Source organism: Juglans regia, chromosome 7 (genome assembly GCF_001411555.2).
Source record: "Juglans regia cultivar Chandler chromosome 7, Walnut 2.0, whole genome shotgun sequence".
Classification (NCBI taxonomy): Eukaryota; Viridiplantae; Streptophyta; class Magnoliopsida; order Fagales; family Juglandaceae; genus Juglans; species Juglans regia.
In genome coordinates this window covers 26,562,193-26,588,221 of record NC_049907.1, presented here as the reverse complement: position 1 = coordinate 26,588,221, position 26,029 = coordinate 26,562,193, and the positions used below count along the sequence as shown (strand labels likewise).

Below are 26,029 nucleotides of genomic sequence, written 5' to 3'. Positions count from 1 at the left end.
AGATGCTCGCCAAATTTTTTTTTCTTTCTTTGTTCGTCCAATTGAATATTTTTCTTAAAAGTGTAGTCATGTACCCCTTGGAGATCTCCTTGATCTCTTTGTTCTTGCAAGATGAAGGCAAACAAATAGAATTAAAGCTTAAAAGAAATAAAAACTTGGGTTGCCTCTCAAAAAATGCTTTATTTAAAGTCTATACCTAGACATTATTCTCTTATTATTTATCACTCGCAAGATCGATGGAACACTTTTCCAAGTTAAAGTCTCCATCTACATAGGGTTTTAATCTCTAATCTTTTACTTTAAATGTCCATTTTTTCTCGTGATGGACTTCAACCGCCCCATAGGAAAAGACACGGGTCACCACAAATGGTCCCGACAACCGAGAGTGTAGCTTTCCCTGAAAGAGTCTAAGTCTTGAGTTAAATAATAAAACTTTCTGCCCGACTTCGAATTCCCTTCTCATAATATGCTTATCATGCCATCTTTTATTTTTATCTTTGTAAATCCGAGCATTCTCATAAGCATCATTAAGGAACTCATCCATCTCATTGATTTGCAATAGTGTTTTCTTGCCGGCCACTTGTAAATCAAAGTTTAGTGTTCTCGTCTCCCAATAGACTCTGTGTTCTAGCTCCACGGGTAGATGACATGTGTTTCTATTAACGAACTAATAAGGCGACGTCCCCATTGGTGTTTTGAGTGTTGTCCTTTGGGCCCATAGTGCATCACCTAACCTTCTCGCCCAGTTTGTCTAAGAGATATTCACGGTCTTCTCCAATATGCGCTTCAGCTATCGATTAGACACCTCGACCTGGCCGCTCGTTTGAGGATAGTATGGTGTTGCCATGTGATGGGTAACTCCATACTTAGTTAGTAGTGCTTCAAATTGACGATTACAAAAATGCTTCCCGCCATTACTGATTATGGCCCACGGAGTGCCAAATTGGGAAAAGATGTTCTTCTACAAGAAAATCACTACGACACTTACATCATTGATCAGCAAGGTGACCGCTTCCACCCATTTGGAGACATAATCTGTAACCACCAAAATAAATTTATTAGAATATAAGGATGAAAAAGGACCCATGAAATCTATACCCCAAACATAAAGCAATTTAACCACTAAAATATTGTTTAAAGGTATCTCATTTTCCTAGAAATATTGTCAACCCTTTGACAATGATCACATAAGTTAACAAAATTAAAAGAGTTTTTAAAAATAGTTGGCCAATAAAAGTCGCATTGTAAAACTGTCGCTGACATTTTTGCTCCACCAAAGTGGCCACCCACTTCCAATGAGTGGTAGTGTCTGAGTATGCTCTTTATCTCCTCCTCCTCAGATACACATCTCCTGATTATCTAGTTCGCGCAATGCCGTTATAGAAAAGGTTCCTCCCAAAAATAATATTTCAAGTAAGAGAAGAACTTTTTCTTTTGTTGATATGTCATCTTGGTCGGTAGAATTCTGGATACCAAATAATTTACCATGTCGGCATAACATGGAACGACTTGTATAGCCATTAATTGCCCGTTTGAGAAGGTCTCATTAATTGAAGATTTCTCCTCGCCAATCGCCTCTTTAAGCTCAAGATGAGAAAAGTGGTTAGCCACTACATTCTGAATACCTTTTTTATCTTTTATTTCCAGATCGAACTATTGTAAGAGCAAAATCAATCTTAACAGTCTTGGTTTGGCATCCCTCTTCGACATCAAGTATTTAACAGTAGAGTGATCAGTGTAGTTGACCACCTTTGAACCTATCAAATAAGAATACAATTTGTCAAAGGCAAACAAAACCGTTAACAATTCTTTTTAGTAGTAGCATAATTAAATTGAGTTTCTGTTAAGGTTCGACTTGTATAATAAATAACATGAAAAATTTTATCTTTTCTCTGCCCCAAAACAGCCCTTATGGCATAATCGCTAACTTCACACATTAATTCAAAAGGTAAATTCCAATCTGGTGATACAATGATAGGTGCTGATATTAATTTCTTTTTCAATGTTTCAAAAGCATGCAAGCATCCATCCAAAAACTCAAACAAAGTATCTCTAATCAATAGATTGTAGAAAGGTTTAGTAATTTGAAAAAAATCCTTGATAAACCGACAATAGAACCCGGCGCGGCCCAAGAAGCTTCTCACGCCCTTCACATTGGTCGGCGGTGGGAGTTTGTCAATAACTTCTATCTTTGCACAGTCAACCTCAATTCCATTGAAGGAAATGCAGTGGCCAAGTACTATTCCCTCAACCATGAAGTGGCATTTTTCCTAATTTAAAGCAAGATTTGTCTCCTTGCATTTCTCCAAAACCAAAGATAAATTAGATAAACAATTATCAAAAGAGTGACCAAAAATCAAGAAGTCATCCATGAAGACTTCTAAAATTTTTTTCATCATGTCCGAGAAGACGAACATCATACATCTTTGGAAAGTGGTTGGTGCATTGCAAAGATCAAAACGCATGCACCTATATGCAAAAGTGTCATAAGGACAGGTGAAAGTGGTATTCTCTTGATCCTCAGGTGCAATAACTATTTGATTGTAACCGGAATATCCATCTAGAAAACAATTGTAAGCATGGCCTGCAAATCTTTCTAGCATCTGATCAATAAAAGGTAATGGGAAATGGTCTTTTCGAGTTGCATCATTAAGTCTTCTATAATCTATGCATACTTGCCATCCCTTGACCATCCTCGTCGGTATAAGTGCATTGTTGTCATTCTTGATCACGGTTATCTCGCCTATCTTTGGGACGACTTGTGCTAGCCTTACACATGTGTTGTCTGAGATCGAATAGATAATCCCGGCATCTAACAACTTCAGTACTTCTTTATGCATCACTTCTTTCATGGATAGATTCAGTCTCTCCTGGGGTTGGACGATCTGCTTAAAATTATCATCCATTAAAATCTTGTGCATGCAAATTGAAAGAACAAGTCATTTTGATGCCCAAAATGGTCCAACCCAAGGCCATCTTGTGTTCCCACAAGACTCTTAGAATTTCTCCTCCTCTACATCACTCAAGGAGCTGTTAATAATAACTGGAAAAGTATAGTCTTGGACTAAAAAAAGCGTATCTTAAATTTGATGAAAGCGGTTTAAGTTCAAGCTTTAGTGACTCACTTGGAGATGTCGGCCGAGATAAGTTTAGATCTTCCACTTTAGGTTTTATTGAAGGAGGAAAGGATGGTGTTGCTTCCAAATATCTCTAAAACTCCCTAACCTCTTCATCTTCGGATTCAATAGATGTAGAGTGAGTAAGACATACTTCAAATGGTAGCTTTGGAAATTCAACTCCATAAGTCTCGTCGTCCATGATCACGTCTCGATCACTTATTTAAAAACAAGAACGTATCTCGGAAGGGAATTCTATAGATTTAAATACATAAAAAATGACATGCTCCTCGCTAACCCTCAAAATGAGTTTCCCTTGCTGGACATCAATTAAGGTTCTCCCCGTCGCAAGGAAAGGTCAGCCTAGTATCAAAGGGATTTCCTCATTCTCCTCCATATCGAGCATAATGAAGTCGGCCGGGAAGATGAACTTATTAACTTTCACCAGTACGTCCTCAATGAGTCCTCTCAGGTATTTAATAGATCTGTCCACTAACTATAGAAAGATGGTGGTCGGCTTTACTTCTCCAAGACCGAGTTTCCTAAAAACATAGAGAGGCATTAGATTAATACTTGCCCCTAAGTCGCATTAAGCTTTATCAAAATATGAGTTTCCTATAGTGCAAGGGATCGTGAAACTCCCCGGATTTTTCAACTTTGGCAACAACTTCTTTTGTAAAATTGCACTACTCTCCTCAGTCAGCATTACAGTTTCATACTCCTTCAACTTCCGCTTATTTGATATTACATCCTTAAAAAATTTTGCATAATTAGGCATTTACTCTAAAACTTCAATGAAAGGAATATTAATATTTAGTTGCTTAAATATACTCAGAAATTTATAGAATTGATTATCAATCTTATTTTTTTTAATCTTTGCATAAAAGAAATGTGTGGATCATAAATTGAAGGAGAATACATTTCAGATATTAACTCCCTGGATTTCTTGGGTTTTAAAGCCCCTTTATTCTCTTTAGACTTCTCGACTTGCTGGTCGGTCGCTTCCCGCTCTGTTTCTTTCACCTCAGACTCAGCTTCCTTCATTTCAGACTCTACTTTTTCAACAACTTTTGCATCTCTCTCAGTACTTACTATTTGCAGCTAGTGATATGTCCGTCCACTTCTCCATGTTATGGCTTTGACATGTTCCTTCGGATTGGTCACAATGTTGCTCGGCAAAGTCCCTGCTGTCCACTCGGTAAGCATGTTTGAGAGCTAACCGATTTGCGCCTCAAGATTGCAAATTGAAGCCAAGTTGTTTTGGATCACCATATCAGTCTTTTGCATGTGCATAAACATATCCTCAAGTGTCAGTTTCTTCTCTTGCTATGAAAACTGTTGATGTGGTCTAGTTGACCCTTGATTGTTGCTCCAAGACAAATTGGGGTGATTTCTTCATCTGAGATTGAATGTGTTTGAAAAAGGATTGTTTTGATGTTGGATATTGGCCACGTAACTAGCTTGTTCGTAACTCGGTTGGACAGAAGGATTCCCCACTTGGTAATCTACACTTGAATGATTTCCTGCGCAATGATCACAAATAACATTAGTTTGAATAGCATTAACATTTATCTTACCTAGTTATTTAGATCAAGTCGCCATTTGTGCCGCCGATGTAATAATAAAATCAAGTTCAAAAACTCCAGCCTCCTTTCTTGGATTGCTCTTTTCAAAGGCTATTGATAATTATTGGATGTCAATTCCTCCAAAAGGTCATGAGCTGCTTCATGAGTTTTACTCATTAAAGCCCCTCCAGCCGCTGCATCAACCATGGACCTGTTTGTAGATCCCAAACCATTGTAGAATGCTTGGACTTGAAGCCATGTCGGAAGGTCATGATGAGGACACTTTTGCAATAAATTCTTGTATCTCTCCCATGCCTCATATAATGATTCACCCTTACATTGAGCGAAGGTAGTAATATCATTCCTTAACTTCGATGTTTTGGCCGGAGGGAAATCTTTTGCTAAAAAGTTTTGTACCAACTCTTCCCAGGTTATGATGATGCCAGGTAGCAAAGATTTCAACCAAATTTTTGTTTTTTCCCTAAGTGAGAAAAGAAAAAGTCTCAATCGAATCGCATCATCTGTCACTCCGTTATATTTAAAAGTATCAAAAATTTCTAGGAGATTTGTAATATGGACATTAGGATTCTGTTGTGACAACCCTCCAAACTAGACGGTTTGTTGAATCATTTGAATGATGGCTGGCTTGATCTCGAAATTATTGGCTTGTATAGCTGGCCGCCTTATATTGGATGTTGCCCCATTGACAGAGGGCATAACATAGTCCCTCAAAGCTTTATTATCTTGATCAACCATGGTGAATGCAGATGTGGTAGCCTCTTGCTTCTTCTTTTTATTGATTCTACGTAAAGCCTTTTCAATCTCGGAGTCAAAAAATATAGGCTCTAATGGTTTAGATTGGGGCATACACTTCTAAATCTTGAAATAAAAATAGAAGAAAAGTAAAACTGAGGTCTATTTAAACAAATTTTAAAAATAAATAAAATAAAATCCCTGATTTGCGGAGTTCGAGAGGATAGATATCATGCAACAAGAGTAGAAACTTGTGTTGCATGTCTCGATACTTTAAGTCTCTGTTATATCCCAAATGGGAATTTGGGGTGTCACATTCTACATTATGTAACTAGCTAACTCATTTTTATATAGTAATATATGTTTTCTATTTAGTGAGTTGTTGATAATTTATCCGTTTATATGCACTATTTTTTAGACGGCTTTGATAGTTATGACAATTAGAATAGATGTCATGCAACAAAATTAGAAGCTGAGAAATGTGAGATACGTGCTACTTGGCACAAGTGGATTAGTACAAGTAATGAGAAATCTTTGCTAGCGTTTAGTTTGGTTTATTTTATTTGGAAGAAATTTTTTAGATGTTTATGGAAGATTATTGTACTTAGGTTTTTATTACTGTGGATTTCAGATTAAAAGGATTCATCCCCAAGTCCAGGGCGTGACATTTTAATTATAGGATTTTTATATTATCTGTAGAAACTTTTTAACAGTATTTTTTAAAATGCAGCTATTCACACACGTATCTGTTTGAAAGGCACCTGTTTGAAGACTTTTGGAGTAATAGGCTACTAATTTGCATAATATATTTAAGGTTTCGTTTGGAACTAAAATTTCTCTTAACTCATCTCAACTCATCATTACAATTTTTTTAAATCTCAACATAAAATATAATAAACAATTCAACTTTTTCAAATCTTAAAATAATAATAATAATAATAAATAATATTCTAACAATATTTTATTATCTCAACTCAACTTAACTCAACTCACTTCAATATCCAAACGCAATCTAAGAGTCTCCGTTATATATTGTCTGTTTAAAGGCTTTCAATACTTGATTGAAATCTGATTTGCTTATCTTGATAACAGATCAGCAGAAAATGTTTTCTAAAATCTTGATAGAATAAATTAGATTTCAGAGAGTGCTACTAATTAATTTGGATTAAACATTGTGCATTGGGCTGTAAGTAATTCCGTCTGCACTGGTCCGTCTTAGTCCCTAAATATGTGGACTAATGAAATTCGGTCCGATCCTCAATTCTATTAATTTTAAACCCAATCAAATTGGATTTGACCGAATTCCTATATATATATATTTAAAATATTTTTAATAATTTAAAAGATTATTTTTATATAATAATTATATAAATTAATGATATAATTTTTTTATCTAATTTATTATAATTGATTATATAATATATCAATTAATATATATTATCAATTAATAATAAATTATAAATCATATAATAATTTATGTTATTATATATAAATAGTTAATAGCGGTATAACCGGCTATATGCATGATAATATATAGAGCAGGTGGTTTAACCGACCATATGCATGAGGAAGTAAATAATATAAGAGAGATATATGAAATAAACTTCTTTATTAAAAACATAATACTTACAAGGAGACTAATTCTCAAAGGAGTTGAAAGTTAAAGACATTGAGAAAAAAAATTGGGAGATGAAGTGAGAGGGACGGTTTGATTTATAATGTCCAACTTTTCCGCATTTATAACAAACAATCTATTTTTTCTTTTTATTAATCTTTTTAGGATTTTTTAGTAGCTTATTATATGTTTGTTTCTCTTTTATCTTTTTATAGGGTTTTTTATATTTTCGTCTTTTATTAAAATAATTCTTGTAGACATTTTTTCCTTTTTTATGTCTACTTGAATGGGCTAATTATGGAGTATAGCCGAATTGTTCACAAAATGTACCTAATTCTTTTCTAGCAAATTTTTTTTCTTTCACATTTGCTTTTTTAATCTTAAATCATTGCACATAGTTAATGCAGTTCTATTAATTTTACTTATTATATCACCATATGTAAGATTATGAAAATCAATAGTACCATCTGGTCTTAATAATGATTCTCGTAACTTTTGGGCGAAGTGATATGGAAGTCCGGCTATGAACTTTTCCTTCCAGTATGGCTGTTGGCAGTCATTTTTGATCATAACTTTAGTTAATACATCTTTATACCAGCAGAAATCAGATAATTGGGGGCATTTTAAATTAATCAATAAATCACTAGTTCTTTCTTTGAACTGAACAGGATCACCAACAAAGTGTTTAGTTAATGCATATATTAATGTGTTTACAGCATCTTCTATAGGTAAATCATTTTCAGTTTTAATCATTTGCATGTTTTCATCATATTTATAAGCCTTTAATATCTGTGACCTTTATTCGTATGAAAGATAGTGATCCCATCAGCCTTTTAATTGGCCAGTAAATCCTATGATAATAATGTGTGCTACTTGATGGTCAGTTTTTCTATTACTTTTATAGACATTGGCAACCATAATCATCTCTTGAAAATGATTTAATATTTCATATTCAGATAATCTATCTATATTCCATTCATATAATACATCTTGTGCGAAAGCAGATTTTACTATATGTTCTCTTTCTTCAAATTGCATATCCGGTGGAGTGGGCCTATGATACCAATTTCGAGTAATAGAAACATGATGTTTAGAATCTCTAACTGAAAAGCTATTAACATGATCTCCTCTAATCTTATTTATTTGTAAGTCTAGATTTTTAAATTGATTTTCAATATTACTAATTTCAGAGTCAGATAATACATGAGAGTTTGTCTTACTTAATACATTAATATGAGGTTGTTTTGAGGTAGAAGCAGAATTACTAATAGTTAATTTTTCTAATTTACTAGAGATTTGTTCTAATAAATCAATTTTGCTTTTAGAAAAAGTAGTTTTTAAATGAGATGGAATCTCGTGAGGAACAAACAAAAGAGTTTCTTTTTCTTCTTTAATAGTAGGTTTTATAGGAGATATTTGGGCTTCAATTCTTTCTAATTGTTTGCCCATAGTTTTTAAATATAAATTGGTATAATTGTTTTGTTGAATTATATTATCAAGATTTTTATCAGTACTTGTAATATTATGTTTTTTTATTGGTGAGGCTAAAATTTGAGTGTTTCTTTGATTGAACTTGATAACTTCAAAAGGGGGATATTCCTCATAAACAGTTTGGTTATTTTCTCCTTTAATCCATTGGTTAGTGGTTCTGTTTATAGTAGATAATCGATTGGATTTATATATCTCGAACCATGTAAAGAAAGGTATATTAGTCTGTATTTTTACTAAATCCTCATAATATTTTTCTTGAATATAATCTCTTTCTAATTTTGTAAAAGTTGAGAAGAATATTATTCTTTTGTGATTATTTTCCTCTTTCATATAATCTTGTTTAAGATATTCCTTATTGATTTTAAAGTCTTCTTTATTCAGGGTATATATTTGGGCATCATCTCCAACTACTTGTGAGTACGTTGGGGAAGAAGGTTCAGGTTCTTTTTCAAGATTACGAGAGGTGGATGTTTTATCAGGATGGTTAACAGTATATACTGGCGTATCTATAATATTTCCAGGAATAATTGCCCGAATTTGTGTGTCAAGATTCTGGGATCTAGTATCAAAATTTTGAGATTTATTCTGAGAGATTGATGTAAATGTAGATCTGGGTGTCTGATAACTAGAGGGTGCTGGAGAAGAATAATGTGAAAATGATCTTCTAAAGGGTTGAAAAGTTATTTGAACTGTTCCGTCTGTTTTTTGTTCTATATATTCAAGATAATCTTTAGAATTATTTTCAATCTTAGGTAATGGGATAATATTCTCTAATTGCCATTCCTTTAGAAGTGTAATTTGGTTCCGATTGATTTGTTTAGGAATTTATATACAAGAGTTTTGCGTACTAGATTGGAATAGTAATGTATATCCTTTTGGACTGGTAATAAGAGCTTGTGGCTCTAATGTTATTTTCATTAATTTATAGTGGATCTTATAAGCTACTGTTAAAGGATGTGATCCTTTCATCATATGATAACCATTTGTTTTAATATTTAATATTAAAGAATGCAATATATTGGTATCAAATAATGAAATAGAATAATTGGGATAATAATTAAAATAAACTGGTCCTTCAAACAGACTTGATTCTACCATTCCAAGTAAAGAATCATGAAAATTATTGTGCCTTCCATCTCTTAAACAGAGTAATACTGAGGTGTTTAATCCACTTCTAGTAAGTGGTTTTATAGCTACTTGTACTAATCCAATATGTATGAAAGAGTATTTCTGTTCTTTGTGACGATTAATTGTTTCCTTTGTTAATAAGTGTAACGATTCATAATCATTATTTAAACTAATAGTTTTTTCTACTGTTTTAATCGTATAGTTCGTAAGAAATGATATTTTAGAAAAAGTAGACTGTTTGTATATTTGATGATTTGGAATATTAGGAATTGTCCAGTCTTGTAAGTTTCTTTCTATATCTATTATACTATAATCTTCTTGGTTGATGTTATTAGGTTCTGTGGGATTAATATTAGTAGGTTCCTTAGGTTTGAATAAAGATTTCATTGAAACAGGTTTTTAAGCAAAGATTTCCTATATCCAAAGAGGAATAGGTAGATTAAGAACTTGAGAGAATACCACCGGGACCACCCTTAAAGCCTTCTGCATATATGGGCTGACCATTGGTTTTTCATGACTTACCAACACAAGCTTCTTAATATACTTCTTCTTCTTTAGTTATGGGTTATCTTTGTAAAAATCTGTACCAGTGATTTCTTACTCTTTTATTTTTTATTTATTTTTTATAAAGAAAGAATAGTTAAATGATTTCTTACACTTTTAATTTCATTTCTTAAAAATGTGCAATCAGCTTCTAGATATTCTATTGTTGATTGTTTGCTTTGATATATATGATATTTACTCATCATTAATGTATAATCTTGTCTCATCAATTGCTGTTGTCTTTTATATATAAATAGTTAATACATCATATATTAATATATATTCTACTATTTACACTTAATTAAAATAATTAAGTAATTATTTTAAATACTTTAGTCTTAAGCTAATATAAATAATCTATGTATAATGAAATTATTTAATATTCATTAATCATATATAAAATATATGACAATATTAATAATTATGCATATTAAAGAATAAAGTCTAAGTTAGTAAGTAGTAATTATCAACATCATAAATATAATTATAGTAAAATATTTTTTTAATGAATTAATTATAAAATCATAGTAATAATTTATTTAATTTTAATTTAATAATTTAAATAATTTGTTTTATTAATTTATTTAAATTAATAAATTGTGAATGGATTTTTAATGCTCTTAAATGGGGACAGATCATCTGTCCTCTAAGAATTAATTAATGACAGTAGAAGCCTAGCTATAATTATTGCATCAGGACATAAATTAAAAATTATTGGTATCCGGATACCTATAATTTTTGGACCGTCTACGATATATATTATAGGAGAGTAATGATATTTATAGTCGTGAGTGTATAAATATTATGCGTTCGTTTTAAAAAAAATGAATAAATATGAGATCCATATAAAAAGAAATTAATTTTTTATAAGAAGATCCTACTCTTTTTTAAAGTGACTACACGACATTTACTTATTTCACGACTGTATATAACATTATTTATTATATAAAGAGTTTTAACCATTAAGAAGTTAGCAGTTATAAAAAAAAAATATTATTATAGTTATAAAAAAGAATTAAATTACTATAATTGATACGGAAAATTTCACATCTATAAATTATAAACTAATTTGTAACTAATTATATATATATATATAAATAGTACATAATATCTAACGTACATTTCTAATTCATTGCTAGCAAGCTTGTCGTGAAAATGATCAAATGAATCTTTTTAATATCGTACGTTAAGAAAGATCTAAGCCATCTTGTAAAAACGATGGGTCGTTGGGGCCCTAGCTTGCTAATGAAGTATTTGTACGTTATAGTTCTTAATTTGTTTTACCTTCTATTCCTTTTATATATATATATATATATATATATATATATAAATATTATATAATATCTATAGAAAAACCTTTTTTTTTTTTCAAATATTGAAATAACCGACTTAATTTTATTCCTTATTTATCTCAATTGATTTTCCCATCCCTATGTCATTAAGGGCTAATTTGGAGTAGTAGATTATTTATTATTACTTAATATTTTATTATTAATTTTTAATATTTTTTATTATTATTACAGACTATATAAAATCACCTTACTGCCAAACGCAACCTAATCCAAACTTAATTAAGAAATATAGACACTAGACCAATTAAAACCGTGGCATAGACAGGAATCTAGCATGAATTAAAAAAAAAAGTTAATATTATATTGCATTTTCCCCCTTTCAGTTTTTCCAAATTTTTTTTAAAAAGTATTATATATATATATATAATTATATAAAAATAAATTTATAAGTTTCGTTAAATTTATTTAATAATACAAATATTTTTTATAAATTTATTTTTATATAATTTAAATTATTTTTCTTTCCTTTTATTCTCTTTGAATGCACTCATATATTGATATTTGTTGAAGCATTCTAGTTGGATTAACTAAAAGTTAAAGTTATTAAATATTTAGTTATTATAGAATAAAATATACTCAAAATAGATTAGTTAAATTTTAAATATAATGACTATTTCAAATTTTTTTTTAAATTTAAAAGTTACTGTACATATATTAAATATATATTTTATTAATTATTTCTCTCTCCCTTTTTTTTATCACATATTTTATCACAATTAATATATTAATTTGAGTTAGTGATATATTAATTTAATAAGAATACAATTATTAATTAATATATAATAGGTAGAATAGTAAAATATGATAAAATATAATAAAATAAATAATTAAAAAAATTAAATATTTTTAAAATTATTAGTTATTTATTATTATATAATGAATAAATATATAATCTAATGTGAAGATTTGATGTGAATAATTAAAATTAAATTTATTTTATATTATTTTATTGTTATATAATGAAAAAATAATTATTTTAATGTAAAAATTTATGTGAATGAAAAAATTAAAAATTAAAAATTTTTTATATTTATAAAAAATATTTTTTAATTTTGATTAATTCAATGAGTGCTCTTAATGGGAAAAGAATAACCTAGAAAGCACCGACAATTTAAACAGTCAGCCATGTATGGCAAAGCACGTACAACTTGGCCAATAACTGGGTTTGCAGTCTGCACCCCTTTAATGTCGGTAAGAGTGATGATTCACGTGCCACGTAGTCGACTTCCTCCGGCCTATTGATAGCAAATTCACATGCTCGAAACGAAAAAGCCGGACGCCATTAGTACTTCACTCTTGGGCGACGCAACAACTTTTTCTGAAGATAGAGACGCAACAGAAAAAGAAACACAAGCAACGCACCAAAGACAACGAAAGACCAGAAGGTTTGCCCAGCTTTGCATTTGTTCCTTTATTGCTCGACAAGCTTTTTCTTTCCTGATCACCAAATTAAGCCAATTAAAAGTTATTACTACGGATTTCGGATCACCACGACCTAGATATATACTGCATGCAGGCAACTCCAAAAGAGATCTAGAGATTGCGGATATGGCCTCCGATGAATATATTGTAATGCTACCTTACCTTGCCCATGGCCATCTTATACCATTCCTAGCATTGGCAAGGCAGATTCAACAAAGAACGGGCTTCACCATCATCATTGCCAGCACCAAGCTCAACATCCAGTACCTCCGACGTTCTTCCGTTTCTGTCGACGACTCTAATTTTCCATCCCATTCCAGCATCCGCTTTGTCGAGCTCCCCTTCTGCAGTTCTGCCCACGACTTACCACCCGACACTGAGAACACCGAGAACTTGTCTCTAAACAAAATGATAAACCTTTTTCATGCATCGGTGAGTCTCAAAGATCCACTCTTGCACGTTCTCCATGATATCATTGACCAAGAAGGGCGGCCTCCGCTTTGTATAATTTCCGACGTGTTTTTTGGGTGGGCTGTTGATGTTGCAAAGAGTGTGGGCGCCATGCATATTACATTCTCCACCGGTGGAGCCTACGGCACCATGACCTACGTGTCTCTGTGGCTTAACCTCCCACATCGTTCCACAGATTCCGACGAGTTCAAGCTGCCGGGGTTTCCTGAAAGTTATCGTTTCCATCGCTCTCAATTGCACCAATATTTGAGAGTTGCGGATGGTACGGACATGTGGTCTACATTTATGCAGCCACAGATTTCGCGTTGCTTGGAGTCTTCAGGGTGGCTGTGTAACACAGTCGAGGAAATTGAACCTTTTGGCCTAGATCTTCTCAGAAAATATCTGCGACTTCCCGTTTGGACTATAGGTCCTCTTCTTCCCCAAGCAGCTCTTAAAAAGCCGTCCTCCTCACATTCATCAAGTATTTCCGGACAGCATGCCGGGAAAAAATCCGGAGTACCTCCAGAAAAATGCCTTGAGTGGCTTGATTTGAAGAGTGCTGATTCAGTTCTTTACATTTCTTTTGGTTCTCAGAACACCATTGGTGCGTCCCAAATGATGGAATTAGCTAAAGGCTTGGAGGACAGTGCAAAATCTTTCATTTGGGTGATAAGGCCACCCCTTGGTTTCGACATTAATGGCGAAATCAGAGCGGAGTGGTTGCCAGAAGGATTTGAAGAACGGATCAGGGAAAACAAACGAGGTTTGTTAGTCAGAAACTGGGCACCCCAGTTGGATATTCTTGCCCACAAGTCGACCGGAGCTTTTCTGAGTCATTGCGGGTGGAACTCGATATTGGAGAGCTTAAGCCAGGGCGTGCCCATGATAGGGTGGCCTATGGCAGCCGAGCAGGCATACAATTCAAAGATGCTGACGGAGGAGATGGGTTTGAGTGTGGAGCTGACAAGAGGGCATCAAAGCGTGATTGAAGGGAAGGAGGTGAAGAGGGTCGTAGAATTGGTTATGGACGAAAAGGGCAAAGGCAAGGATATGAGGAAGAAGGCAGCCGAGGTTAGAGTGCAGATAAGGTCGGCAATAAGAGAAGAGGGAGAAGAGCAGGGGTCTTCGGTGAAGGCAATCGATGACTTTGTTAGGACGATTGTTTCCAAGAGAGGAGCACTCACGGCCAATCAGCTTGGTTCAAAAATTTCAGAGAAGGAGCTCCCCACAATTTTAAGTAATTGATGTTCAACCTGTTTGATACTTTTGAATAAGAGGAGCTCTTACAGATTGCTGGGGTGATGTGGAAGCTGTGGAAAAGAAGGAATGCAGTGATTTTTGAAAACATCTTTTCTCCTCCTTTAGTGCTTTCTAATCAAGCTATCCTAAGGTTATCTGAAATACATTCCAGTTTTCAATCTCAACTGATTAGAAATTCTATTCCTACTATATATTCATCATGTTGGAAGTCTCCACCTCAAGGTATTGTCAAAATTAATTGGGCTGCATCGGTAGATAAACATCTTTATTTTGGCTGGTTTTGGAGTTGTGGTAAGGGATAGTGAGGGTCATGTTTTGGCTACCATGAGGATAAAAGATAATCTGTTACCTGATCCTCGATCATCTAGCAGAATCTTATGTTGTTTTCTATGCCTCAAAGTTTGCTATGGAAGCTTGGTTTCCAACGAATTATTTTAGAAGGGGATGCTCTAAATGTTGTGGATGGCATTAAAAATGGTGCTCAAGGATGGGACAATTCCAGTATGCTCATATCAGATGCTAGATCTCTCTTGAATCAACTTCAACAATGGACAATTGCTCATATTCAAAGACGTTTTAATTCAGTTGCTCATACTTTGGCAAGAAGTGCATTAAGCATTGCTGATTCAATGTTTGATATAGAAGAAGTTCCTCATTGTATTTCTCATTTATTGTAAGCATGTTTGAACATTAATAAAATTTCGAATGTTCTTTTTTAAAAAAAAAAAAAGGAATAAGTGTCAAATAGTACAAATAATTATTAGATAGTCCTATTTAGTAGATTAAATATTTGGAAAAATATTTGCATCAGCCCCACACCAGCACACACTCAACCTATTGAGTGTAAAAAAAAAAAAAAAAAAAATGATGTGAAGTGTGTGCCGGTGTGGGGCTGATGCATAGCATTTCCCTAAATATTTTATGTTATTTTGGATATTTGAGACATGGATATTTCTGAGTTCTTGTGAAGATTTTAATTTGTTATATTAAGATATTTCTTTGGTGTCCCTACCGCATAACATATTATATGCTTGTGTTGAACAATTAAATTTATATTTTATGGAGTCTTTGAAGTATATATAATTGTGTTACGAGAGATGATTTAGGTGACAGGAGCTAACTCCGTAGAACTCCGAGACTGGGGCGTTATATCACTACAAGATAAATGCCTTTTTGCGACGAGCTATTTTGCCGCACAAAGTGGGTGTTCTTGCTGCAATTCATTTTCTACGACAGATTTTTCCTGTCATACATTGGCCGCAGATAACTCATTTGGTAAAAACTTTCGTGGTGAAATTTCGTTCTCGCAGTGGATACAATGCTTTTTGCGGCGAAACAAGAAGCTGCAATAGGGTAAATGAATCGCCACAATGGCACACATCTGCTTGACTTATTTCATCTGTTAAAAGTCTATTGCGGCGATATCATGTTCACACTTATAGATTTGTGTGGTGAGAATGTGCAGACGTAAAAAAACATATTTATAGCCGATGGGGAGCTATTCCTCGCAACAAGTACTTTCGCTACCGAAATGATTTGTTGCGGCGAAAAAACTTTGCCGCAATAAGTATGATTTCTTCTATATTTATTTGTAAGATCTTTTTTAAAATTTTTTGAGTGAGTGGTGAGATAAATTTATCTCACTCTTAATATAAAACTTAAATATACATATATGGCTTTTCATAGCTATTCAAAAAATATATTAGTTAACCCCATAAACAAAAAATAGATACATGATCTTAACTACCTCGTTTGTTTCGTAGATGAAATAAGTGTGAATAGTATTGAGATCTGTGAATTAAGATGAGATAGTTTTGTTAAAATATGTATTTGTTTATAGAGATAAGATGAAAATGTTTTGACTTTTTTTATATAGAGAAGAAAAACTGGGACCCACTAATAATTGTTTGTTTTTTTGGTTAATATTTTATGAAATAGTATTTGAAAAACTGGGACCCACTGACAGCTTTTTGTTTATATTTATTACCAAAAGATGAACACGGGAGAGAGAAAGGAGTATTTGCCTCTGGGACCCACTAATATTTACCACTAGGACCCACTCTGTAAACGGTATTGCGCTAATAGATGAACACGAGAGAGAGAAATAGTACGGCTCCACTGGCAGCTTTTTCTGTGTATAGTACAATTGATGAATAGTAATAAAATAATGGAAGATGAAATGAGATAAGATGATATAAGATAAAAAATTAGTGTTTGTTTTCAAATAGTGTCTGACCCTACAAAACTTAGAAAAATTTTCAAAGTTTTGTGTTTCATCTCTAAAAGCAAACGAGGCCTTAAGAGTGCACATTGTGACAAACAAGAATGATCTCTTTCAGCACCTCAGTGTTAAAATCACTCGTCTTTATTCAAGTAATGATATGAAATGAGTGCATAAAAAGAAAAATTAGATCCACGATGTTTCTCTTCAAGGCATGTTCAAATTTCTTGCCTTTATTCAAGTCTTAAACTTTTTTCTTTTCCCTTGTAGCAAATCAATGTACATGCCTACAAACAGTAACAAATATTCAGCATGAAAAACACGACTCTTATATGGTGTGATTATAAAAGGAAGAAAGTTATAGCCCGCAAATGAAAAGTAGACGAGGGCTCAAATTAACCAATATATCAGCATCCAACCCCAGCAAGCAAGTCACCTGAAAAATGTAAATAGGAAATGTTAAAATCAATATAAGCCTGGAAAGAGAATGTAAGCCTAGAAAAGTATCGATGAGATGGTCTAAACCACTATGTGTGTAAACTTTTGTCTACATATTTCAATCTCCTCCAAAAGAGAATGAAAATCCAATGTACCTCATACAGAATGGAAAACCAGTATATGTGTAAACTCTTGTTTGATAGTTGCTTGGTGAAGAGCATTCTTTGTATCTCAAAGATTGGTCTCAAGAACTCCTGCAACTTTTTCAATCATGCAATGAAGCTTCATAACTGCAATAAATTGCGAGAGTTCCCTAGCTATCAGATAAATGGGTGGATTAAAAACTATATTAAATACGCCATCTCTAAAGAAAATATGAAACTCTTTTAAGATTAGAAAAAAAAAAAAATAGCACCAATGACACTTCAAAACTTAAAGATCAATAAACTTCACTATAACTCCGAATGCCTTGGGATTCCATTGCATCAATCGTGACTCTTGTAGGATTCCAAGAACAGGGAATAAACCACAATTCAGATCTCCCTCAAATAGCTGTCCAACTTTATTTGCTCCGTCAAGCTAGCTGAAAGTAAAATCCAAACATAAACTATGAGGTATTAAGAAAAAAAAAATGCAAACAATATGCCATATCACATAATTTTTACAACTGGGAAAACACCATCAAGGAGATGGGTGTTGGAAGAAATCAAACCATGTAGAAAAACCTGTATAACTTATATTTCTAGCATATTCAATTATTTATAATTGTGTAAAAGATTATGGAACATATTAGGTTTCCACTCACCAAATGCCAAGAAAAATGGTTTATACTGACAATCACATAAAGAGTGCAGAAACTCTGAAAAATGAGATTACTAAGTTAAATTAGAATCATTAAGTGGGGAAAGTTAAATACCTTTTGTGATGACCCGAGCTTGTCTAAGCATAGCCCATAGAATTAATTCTTACTTGCCATAGCATTTTAAGAGCTTTAGTTATTTTTTTGGAAGGCCTAAGAATCTTTAATTTAGGAACTTGAGCCCAAGAAGGGAGTAACCCTAAAATGCCCTGTATAATTTTGACCCTATTTAGAAACTCAGGCCCAATAGCTTTAAGCCCATGACCCAAACGCTAGTCACTAGTGCCATGTGTTATACATGTATTGTACTATGAATCTGAACTTGATAGTAGACTAAGGGAGAGAGAGGAGTGTAGGGAAAACCAAGAGGTGACTTGCACGCCTACTCTAGAGGAATTCACTTGTCAAGCATGCTTGAGACCTTCTAGAAGAATCAAGGGACAAAATGGACCTAGGAAGACTAAATGATTTTTGGCCAACCCTTTCCCACATGCCTATACCCATTGTTTTGGCCCAGTTTTGAGTTCCAAGATAGATATTTTTGGAAATGGGAGCCTAGAGTAGAGAAATGTGTTTTTTCTAGGAAATCTGCATGGGAGACCGAAGGGGCACAAGAGATCTCGAATTGTTAGATTTTGCCTAAGTGTCATGCATTAAGCTTCTAGAAAATTAGATGAAGGGACTTTTGCATGAAAGGACTAATATGCCCCTAGGGTTTCAGCCACCACACTCCCAAGCACCTCTTCACTTACCACTTGTCACTTAAGTTACTATTAGACCAATGGCACACGAGGAGTCATCTTGGGAAGGAACAATAGAAGATGAAGCAACAAAAGGAAAGGAGAAGAGTTGGGCGGCAATGGACAAGGCACACGCCCATGCCACTTGTCACCCATGCCAAAGGCTGTTTGTTGGGAAAAGGAAAAGGCATGTGATGTTTTACAAAAGTACCATTGAAGAGATATTCACTTGCTTAAGAAAAGGAAGGGCATAAGGGAAAAAGAAGGAATTTCGGCCAAGGGAGAGGAAACCTTACACGTACACCACCCAAGTTGTTTGTCCCTTCCCAATGCAATCACAAGTGGGATTCTAAGAGTCTTTTTGGCAAAAGAGAAGGAAACACTTGCCACTTGTCACCCATGCAAGAGTTTTGGAGGCAACCGGAGAAATGAGTGAGGAGACTACTATAAAAAGGAGGGAGAACACGCCTATGGGCTTTTCCCTTGCCATTTTTTAGAATTTACATGAACTCTCAGTCTCTCCACACAACTTTCACATGCTCACTTAAAGATTCTCTTACATTTTTGCACTTTCTCTCCAACCAAACAAGGAAGATTCCTTTTCAAAAGAGGATTTCACCACCTTCAAGGATAGACAAGGTAAAGCACGGTTTTTTCTTAATTTCTACACACACATGTCACTTTTTCAACTCAAAATGAGATTCAAATCTCATAGGATTTCGAGAATGGTGAAGCACACACGTTTTTACCCCTTTTTATGGAAAAATTATTTAGGGTTTCCAAGGAACCCTTGAAGCCAAATAATGGGAGATGTTCACCCTCTATGTTTTCGATCACCACATGTGTTCTTACCTTATTTTGAGTTTTGTATAATAACACGAGCGAAATGAAGGAATTTTTGACCTAAAAACCCTTAAGGTCGTATGGTTTAAGATCAAGTGATGCCCTAGAAACCCTCACACACTCAAGCACACGAAATAGAGTTTTTAGACACTCTTTCTAATGAAACACATTTTGGATTTCAGCTTGCTAGTATTTCGTTACGTGGATTTTTGTAAATATACACTCAATTTGCTCATAGTTAATACTTGTATATATTTGTGTGAATCCTTTCATTGTTATGGTTGTTTTGATTGATATTTCTTGATAGTTTGCTTGAATGTGCTTATGTGATCTTACAATATGAATATGACATGAATGGTATGATTTGGTTTAAGATGAAAATGGCAAGAATGCGCTTAGCATGTTTCAGTTCTAAGGAAAATATTGTTGTTAATTTGTGATACTTGATGATTTGGCTATACCATGTCTTGGAAGTTTCAGATCTTACCCAAATACCATGATTTTATGTTTTTTTCATTATGCTTTGATTACTAAGCAATATGTTTGAAGTTTGAAGCATGTTTAAGTGATGATTCTTCATGTTTTTGCACTCACATATTTCGGCCAAGGCACTTTTCATAGTTCCAATTATGTGTTTTGATGATCCATGTTATCTATGTTATTATGCCATGAATTGAATATGTTATGCCTAGTTATTTCATACACGGTATTTCATATGTCATATGTCAAGTGTAAGTACGTATGTCTTAAGTCTCATGTCACATGCATTGGGAAAAAGTGTTTCCAAGAAGTATTTTCGAAGAAAAGAGTTTAAAAGCTTTATCACGACCCCAAGTGCTAGGATGAAGGAATGTCTTAGTGGAACTCCTCTGTCCACTCTGGAGTGCTTATGAATGAAGTGGTAACCCCTGGATCTACAAAGAACCGTTGAAGAGCCTCGAATGGATTCTTTTTAAAGAATGTTGGAGCAAGAAAGTGCCTAACGCTAGTGGATGTATAAGGCATGTAACCCGAAGAAAGTAAGGTCAAGTTATTACGAAATTTTTGTTTATGACGTATTCATCACAGTGTACGGACCGTTGATAGTGCGGTAACTAGCAGGAACACATGGTGCAAAGGGGAACTGTGTTGTGTCCACCCTCTGAACAAAAATAAGTGGTCATATGGATCACTTGATGAAAATCTCGTGATATGATAAGGATCACTCGATGAAAATCTTGTGATATGTTCTAATAAGTCAAGTTCTGATTAAGATCAACATGAAAAAGAAAGTCAAAGAAGTTTTCTGAAAAAGCTAAAGTCTCTGTTACAAGTCTTTTGAAAATGGTCATATGCATAAGTCAAGTTCTGGTCAAGTCCTGGTCAAGTCCTATGTCAAGTACATGTCCATGCACTCATTTCATGATATGTCTTTTATATGCTTGTGTTAACAATTATATATTGCGTGATTACTTGCTGAGATTTCTCGAAATCTCATTGTGGTAATTTCCACTACCATTCAACAATCAGAATGATAGAAGTTGTTATAGGAGAAGAAGGCGACACCCATGGCCAAGAGGAAGAGAACAGCACCTCCTCCGGAGAGGATCGTGCTTAAGATGGATATGAGTCGGCCTGAGCCCTCCATCCTGGAGTGACTCGAGGCCATTGACCAGGAGATTATCAGAATACACCAATTGATTGAGGAATTCAAACAGCATAACAATCGGGATAAAGATAGGACCTTAGAGAAGTGCGTGAAGCTTGAGCCCTCTTGAAGAAAACGGAATCTAAGATATTTTGTGGAAAGAAGAAAAAAAAAACTTATGGCTTAAGTCTCAACTTTTGAGGAACAATATTTTGAGATGGTCTTGTGTTTTGGGAGATTAAAATATACTCTATGCTTTTGGGATTCTATATCTTTTATGATGCATGCTTATGGAAATAGACAATGTTGGGGTATTTTGTTAGTAACGGTGCCATGTGCTATGCAATTTCTTATCGCATTGCTTAAATTATCCGGCTTTTACTATTTTTCTGCTATATTATTGCATACTGCTAGTGTACTTAGGTGCATAGTATATTATATGTCATGTATGAGGGGTGTGTAGCCTTGTATTACATGTCCCGACCTTTCAGTCACCGTCCAATCCTAAGCGGGGCCTGAGGGCGCACACATTTTCTTTAGGGAAACTCTATCCAAGGATATGATGCTTTGTAAAAACAATGTAGAATATGAAGGTGTCATAAGGAAAACGTTCATAAGTTGTGAAGGTTGAAATTGAATCCAAAAATAGATTTGCAGCCTTCTTGAAGTTTCAAGTACACATACAGTACAAGCCTTCATACACCTTTAGGCGATTTTTTCTTTCCCAATCTCCGCCCTCTTCAAACTAGCTGGCACAATTACGAAAATAGTTACAAAGCATTCTCATGCCTCCAAACTTAACTCCAAGTTCTAAAAACAGAGAACTACGGAACATCGTTAGTAAATTCATGTCAAAACTTACTTCTTCACTTTATCAATGCTTTTGGAAATTAGATCAAAATCCATGTAGAAAAAACCAAGCTGCAGTGTATAGAACACCAAGTCTATCTTTTGCCCAACCGCTTTTGTTTTGCTTTCCATTACCTTGAGTTGTTCCAATGCTTTCACCTATGTTCATGGAGGGAAAATGTTAGATTTGAAAATTAAACACCACTGTAAGTAGACAATAAGTGATGAAACTTATGTACTTTGTCACCAATTAGAATGAAAAGCAAGGATTTTGCCAGATGAACTTCTCGGACTTCACTTTCATCCAAGTTCTCTTAACCATTTGCTCTCCTGAACAAAGTCCAAACATATAGAATCCCTTATGTATTTTTTATTGATATGCAACAGCTTTAACCTATTAAAATGCAGCAATTGAAGACAACTGATAAGTCCAAGCATAACTTTGGCCCATCTTCTTAGCACCAAATCATATAAAATATCCCCTTGAGAAAACAATTCCATTCCATTCCTGCATATGTTACTTTGTGTGACAACCATAATCTGATAAAACTTCATGAATATTCTTAACTAGAAGAAGAAGAAGAAGCAGATTCTTGAAGCACAGAGTCTCTTACCTCGGGTACATCATATGCAAAGATAAGATACTTAATACATGTTGGATACAGGCCATGGGTCCATTTAATTTGCTTGGCGACAAAACTTTAAATCTTTGCTTCAAATGTGACTATCAACTAAAATAATCATTCAGGGTCAGAATATATATAGCATTTATGAGACTCTAATTACCACTGCATTCTAAGTTAGTAAGCAACTTCTCTCCAATTCAAAATTGATTATAGAAAACTAAGATCAATTTGCATTTAAAACTTTTGCAAGCATAATGGACAGTTCAGATTATCAAAGTTATTGCAAAGACATACAAAATTGAAATAAAACATTATCTACAAATGTTTAAATGAAATAAAAAATCATGAAAGGGAAAAAAAATGCCCGATGAGCAAGTGAAAGAGCATGATACTACATACGAAGGCTGCAGCCGAGATCCCCAAATACCACTACGCAAACCCTCCCTCTCCTTCCTCTCTTCTCATTTTCCCCTCTTTTCCCTTGAATTTCATTCACTATTACATCAAATAAAAATTGAAAAAAAAGGGAAAATTAGTTTGTTACTCTAGTCGTAAATCGATCATTATAAATAGACCTCCCATCGATTCAAGAAAAAAAAACTAAATTAAACCAAAAATAATCAATGAAAGCTGCCCCTCATCCTCGCTCAGGTAGAGATCCTTTGCATACAGCGACTATGCCGAGAGAGTGAATTAGGGAAAAATCGAGAGTGCCCTAACATATGAAAATAGGGAAAATAAAGAGGGAAAGACCGAGCAAAGGAGATGGCGGTTGACCTTGGGATGCGGCAGAGCGATGGTGGACACTGCCTAATTAAGGAACCAATGAGAGAGTAGGATCGAGTGAGAGTCAAAGTGAGAGAGAGTGTGTAAAGGACCTGATGGGGTGGCTACATGTTTCAAGGAAAAAGTGATGGAAATGGGGCTAGAAGGCTACTGCATTAGAAATACTACTATACATGCGATGTGTTTGACAAAATGGAAAAGAGATGAACACAGGGAAGAAGATGGTCAAAATATGGAAATCGTATTAGATAGTCACGCTGGAATTCTTCGAGGGAATTCCTTCTTCCTGACAAACAACAAACTTAGATTCTTCTAGATTTCAAATGCCCTTCAGCACCACCCCCTCCCCTGTAATTATACTAGAAAATGCCCATTCATTCAACAACTAACAGCAAAAGGCCATGGGCCACTAGCAACTCTAACAATCAATTAAAATAAAAGATAACAAGTAGGAGGCCCATCAAGCCCAACCCAAATTAATTGGGTTCATAACAAATTCTCCCCCTTTAAGCAACCTTGTCCTCAAGGTTGGAGCACTAATAACTTAAGGCCCCTTCTGAGCAGATTTACAAGCTTGGACATCTCTCATCCTTGAAAGATCACATAATGATGCATCTAGCTTATCATGTATCACTAGGCATCGATTGATGATATTTCGAACTTGCCGAATGGCTGCTTGCACCTCATCCCATTGCAACTTTGCCAAATAAGATGGAGAAGCCTTGGAGATTGACAAATTCACATGCATGTACACAATGCAAGCCATGAAAATAAAGAAAAATCTAGAAATCAGCATCAGTAGCTCTGTAAGCATGGAGAGACTACAGAACTTATAATAGACTTGGAAATGCTGAGGCATCATTGTTAAAAGCTTCTTGCCATCACCTAAGCTTCTTTTAGGAGCACTGGTTGCTGTTAAGGACATGCTAGCCCAATCTTCACTGTTCTCAATATCTGTACCCACGGTAAAAGCATAGAATCCAGTAATCCAATCTATCCAAGTATGCTTCCTCTACCATCCTCTTCAAGCCCCCCTCATTTTCTAGCTCCTTTTGAAGCTTCTTCATAACTCGTGGATGCTTCATTAGTTTTGGGAGTGCCCACTCAATTTCCGTTGCCGAAGTGTTCATCGACGCTTCAAGCATGTCCAAAATTATAGCTTTGATGTTGGACCTTTCGACAGAGTACTCAGATTCTTTTGATCCCATTAGCCTCAACATGACATCAACAAAGTCGTTGTTGGTCTTATTTTCATCCTTGGACTAGATATGCTCATCAATCATCTTCTCAAAAAAATTATCAAAGGTACGAATACAAGGAATATAATCGTCTAGGTTAGGAATTGCTCCTAGATACTTAGCCTCTTGGATTACAGCCTTGAATCCCTTCTCATCAAGATCTTTGTCCTTGTACTTCTTTCCAAACACCATACGACATGTCATATTCGCACTCAGAGATGTAACCTTGGCGCTCAGATCTACAGCAACACAATTACTGGCTGCCTCTTGAATAAACTTCACCACTAGGCCAACCTCCTCATTCCTCATGGAGTACTGATACAGTTCATAGTTAGACTCCATTTTATCTACCAATGGAGTTCTGATACATTTGATTAGTGAACTAACTACAACATTCCCATAAAAACAAGAGCCCAATGAAATCAAGGCCCCAACAGTAGGACCCTTGAGCATCATCCCCATAAAAACATTCCTGTGGAATCTAACTATAGCATCTACACCTAGAGCAGCGTGGTCTCGAGCCCACTTCGAAGACGTTGAGTTAGCATCCACTTCAACTTCACTCATTTCATTATCACCCATGCCTAATTTGTTGCTTAAATACCCTTTTTCAAGATGCTTAGACATAGGATTCGTAGCACTTTCAAGATTATCAGACGGTGTTACAGCAATTGAAAACCCACTTCGAATCTGTGAACATCTAGAACCCAGCAGTACATCAAAGGGCTCCCTTCCTCTATTGAAAGGCTCTAAAACAACCCTTAGCGGCAATATGTCAAGCAAAATATGAGCGAAAATCTTCTTACCTCTCAGGTTTGTCTGCTTCTCAAAACTCTGTGGGTCGTAATCTGGAGTGAGTTCCATTTTTTCAATTTTCCTCGACATATATTCTCTCAATATTTCGTGCCACTGCAATTCCATCATCCGGCACATCAATCTATCCTCGCAGCAATCGCTCATCCAAATGGAGGCAAGAGAAATCACTGCAGCAATATCTTCCAAGTAATCAAAAATATGTTGAAGCTCCGGCGCTTCCAACAAGCATAAGGAGCTTAGTGTCTGGTGCAATCCATGATCCTCGAGAATCGATCTCGGGGTGCGATT

General features: G+C 34.6%; 1 protein-coding gene and 1 non-coding gene across 2 annotated transcripts; both read left to right on the top strand.

The window, feature by feature from the left end:
• Window positions 1-4,946: 4,946 nt before the first annotated feature.
• Window positions 4,947-5,053, top strand: LOC118349139. Its single transcript, XR_004802129.1, has one exon. It is a non-coding gene; the product is annotated as a small nucleolar RNA R71 (small nucleolar RNA).
• Window positions 5,054-12,870: 7,817 nt separating this feature from the next.
• Window positions 12,871-15,422, top strand: LOC108987304 (UDP-glycosyltransferase 92A1-like). The gene is made up of 2 exons (XM_018960197.2): window positions 12,871-12,948; window positions 13,080-15,422. The coding sequence occupies exon 2, from the start codon at window positions 13,112-13,114 to the stop codon at window positions 14,681-14,683; it is 1,572 nt and encodes a 523-aa protein (XP_018815742.1). The 5' UTR covers window positions 12,871-12,948; window positions 13,080-13,111; the 3' UTR covers window positions 14,684-15,422.
• The last annotated feature ends 10,607 nt before the right edge of the window (window positions 15,423-26,029 follow it).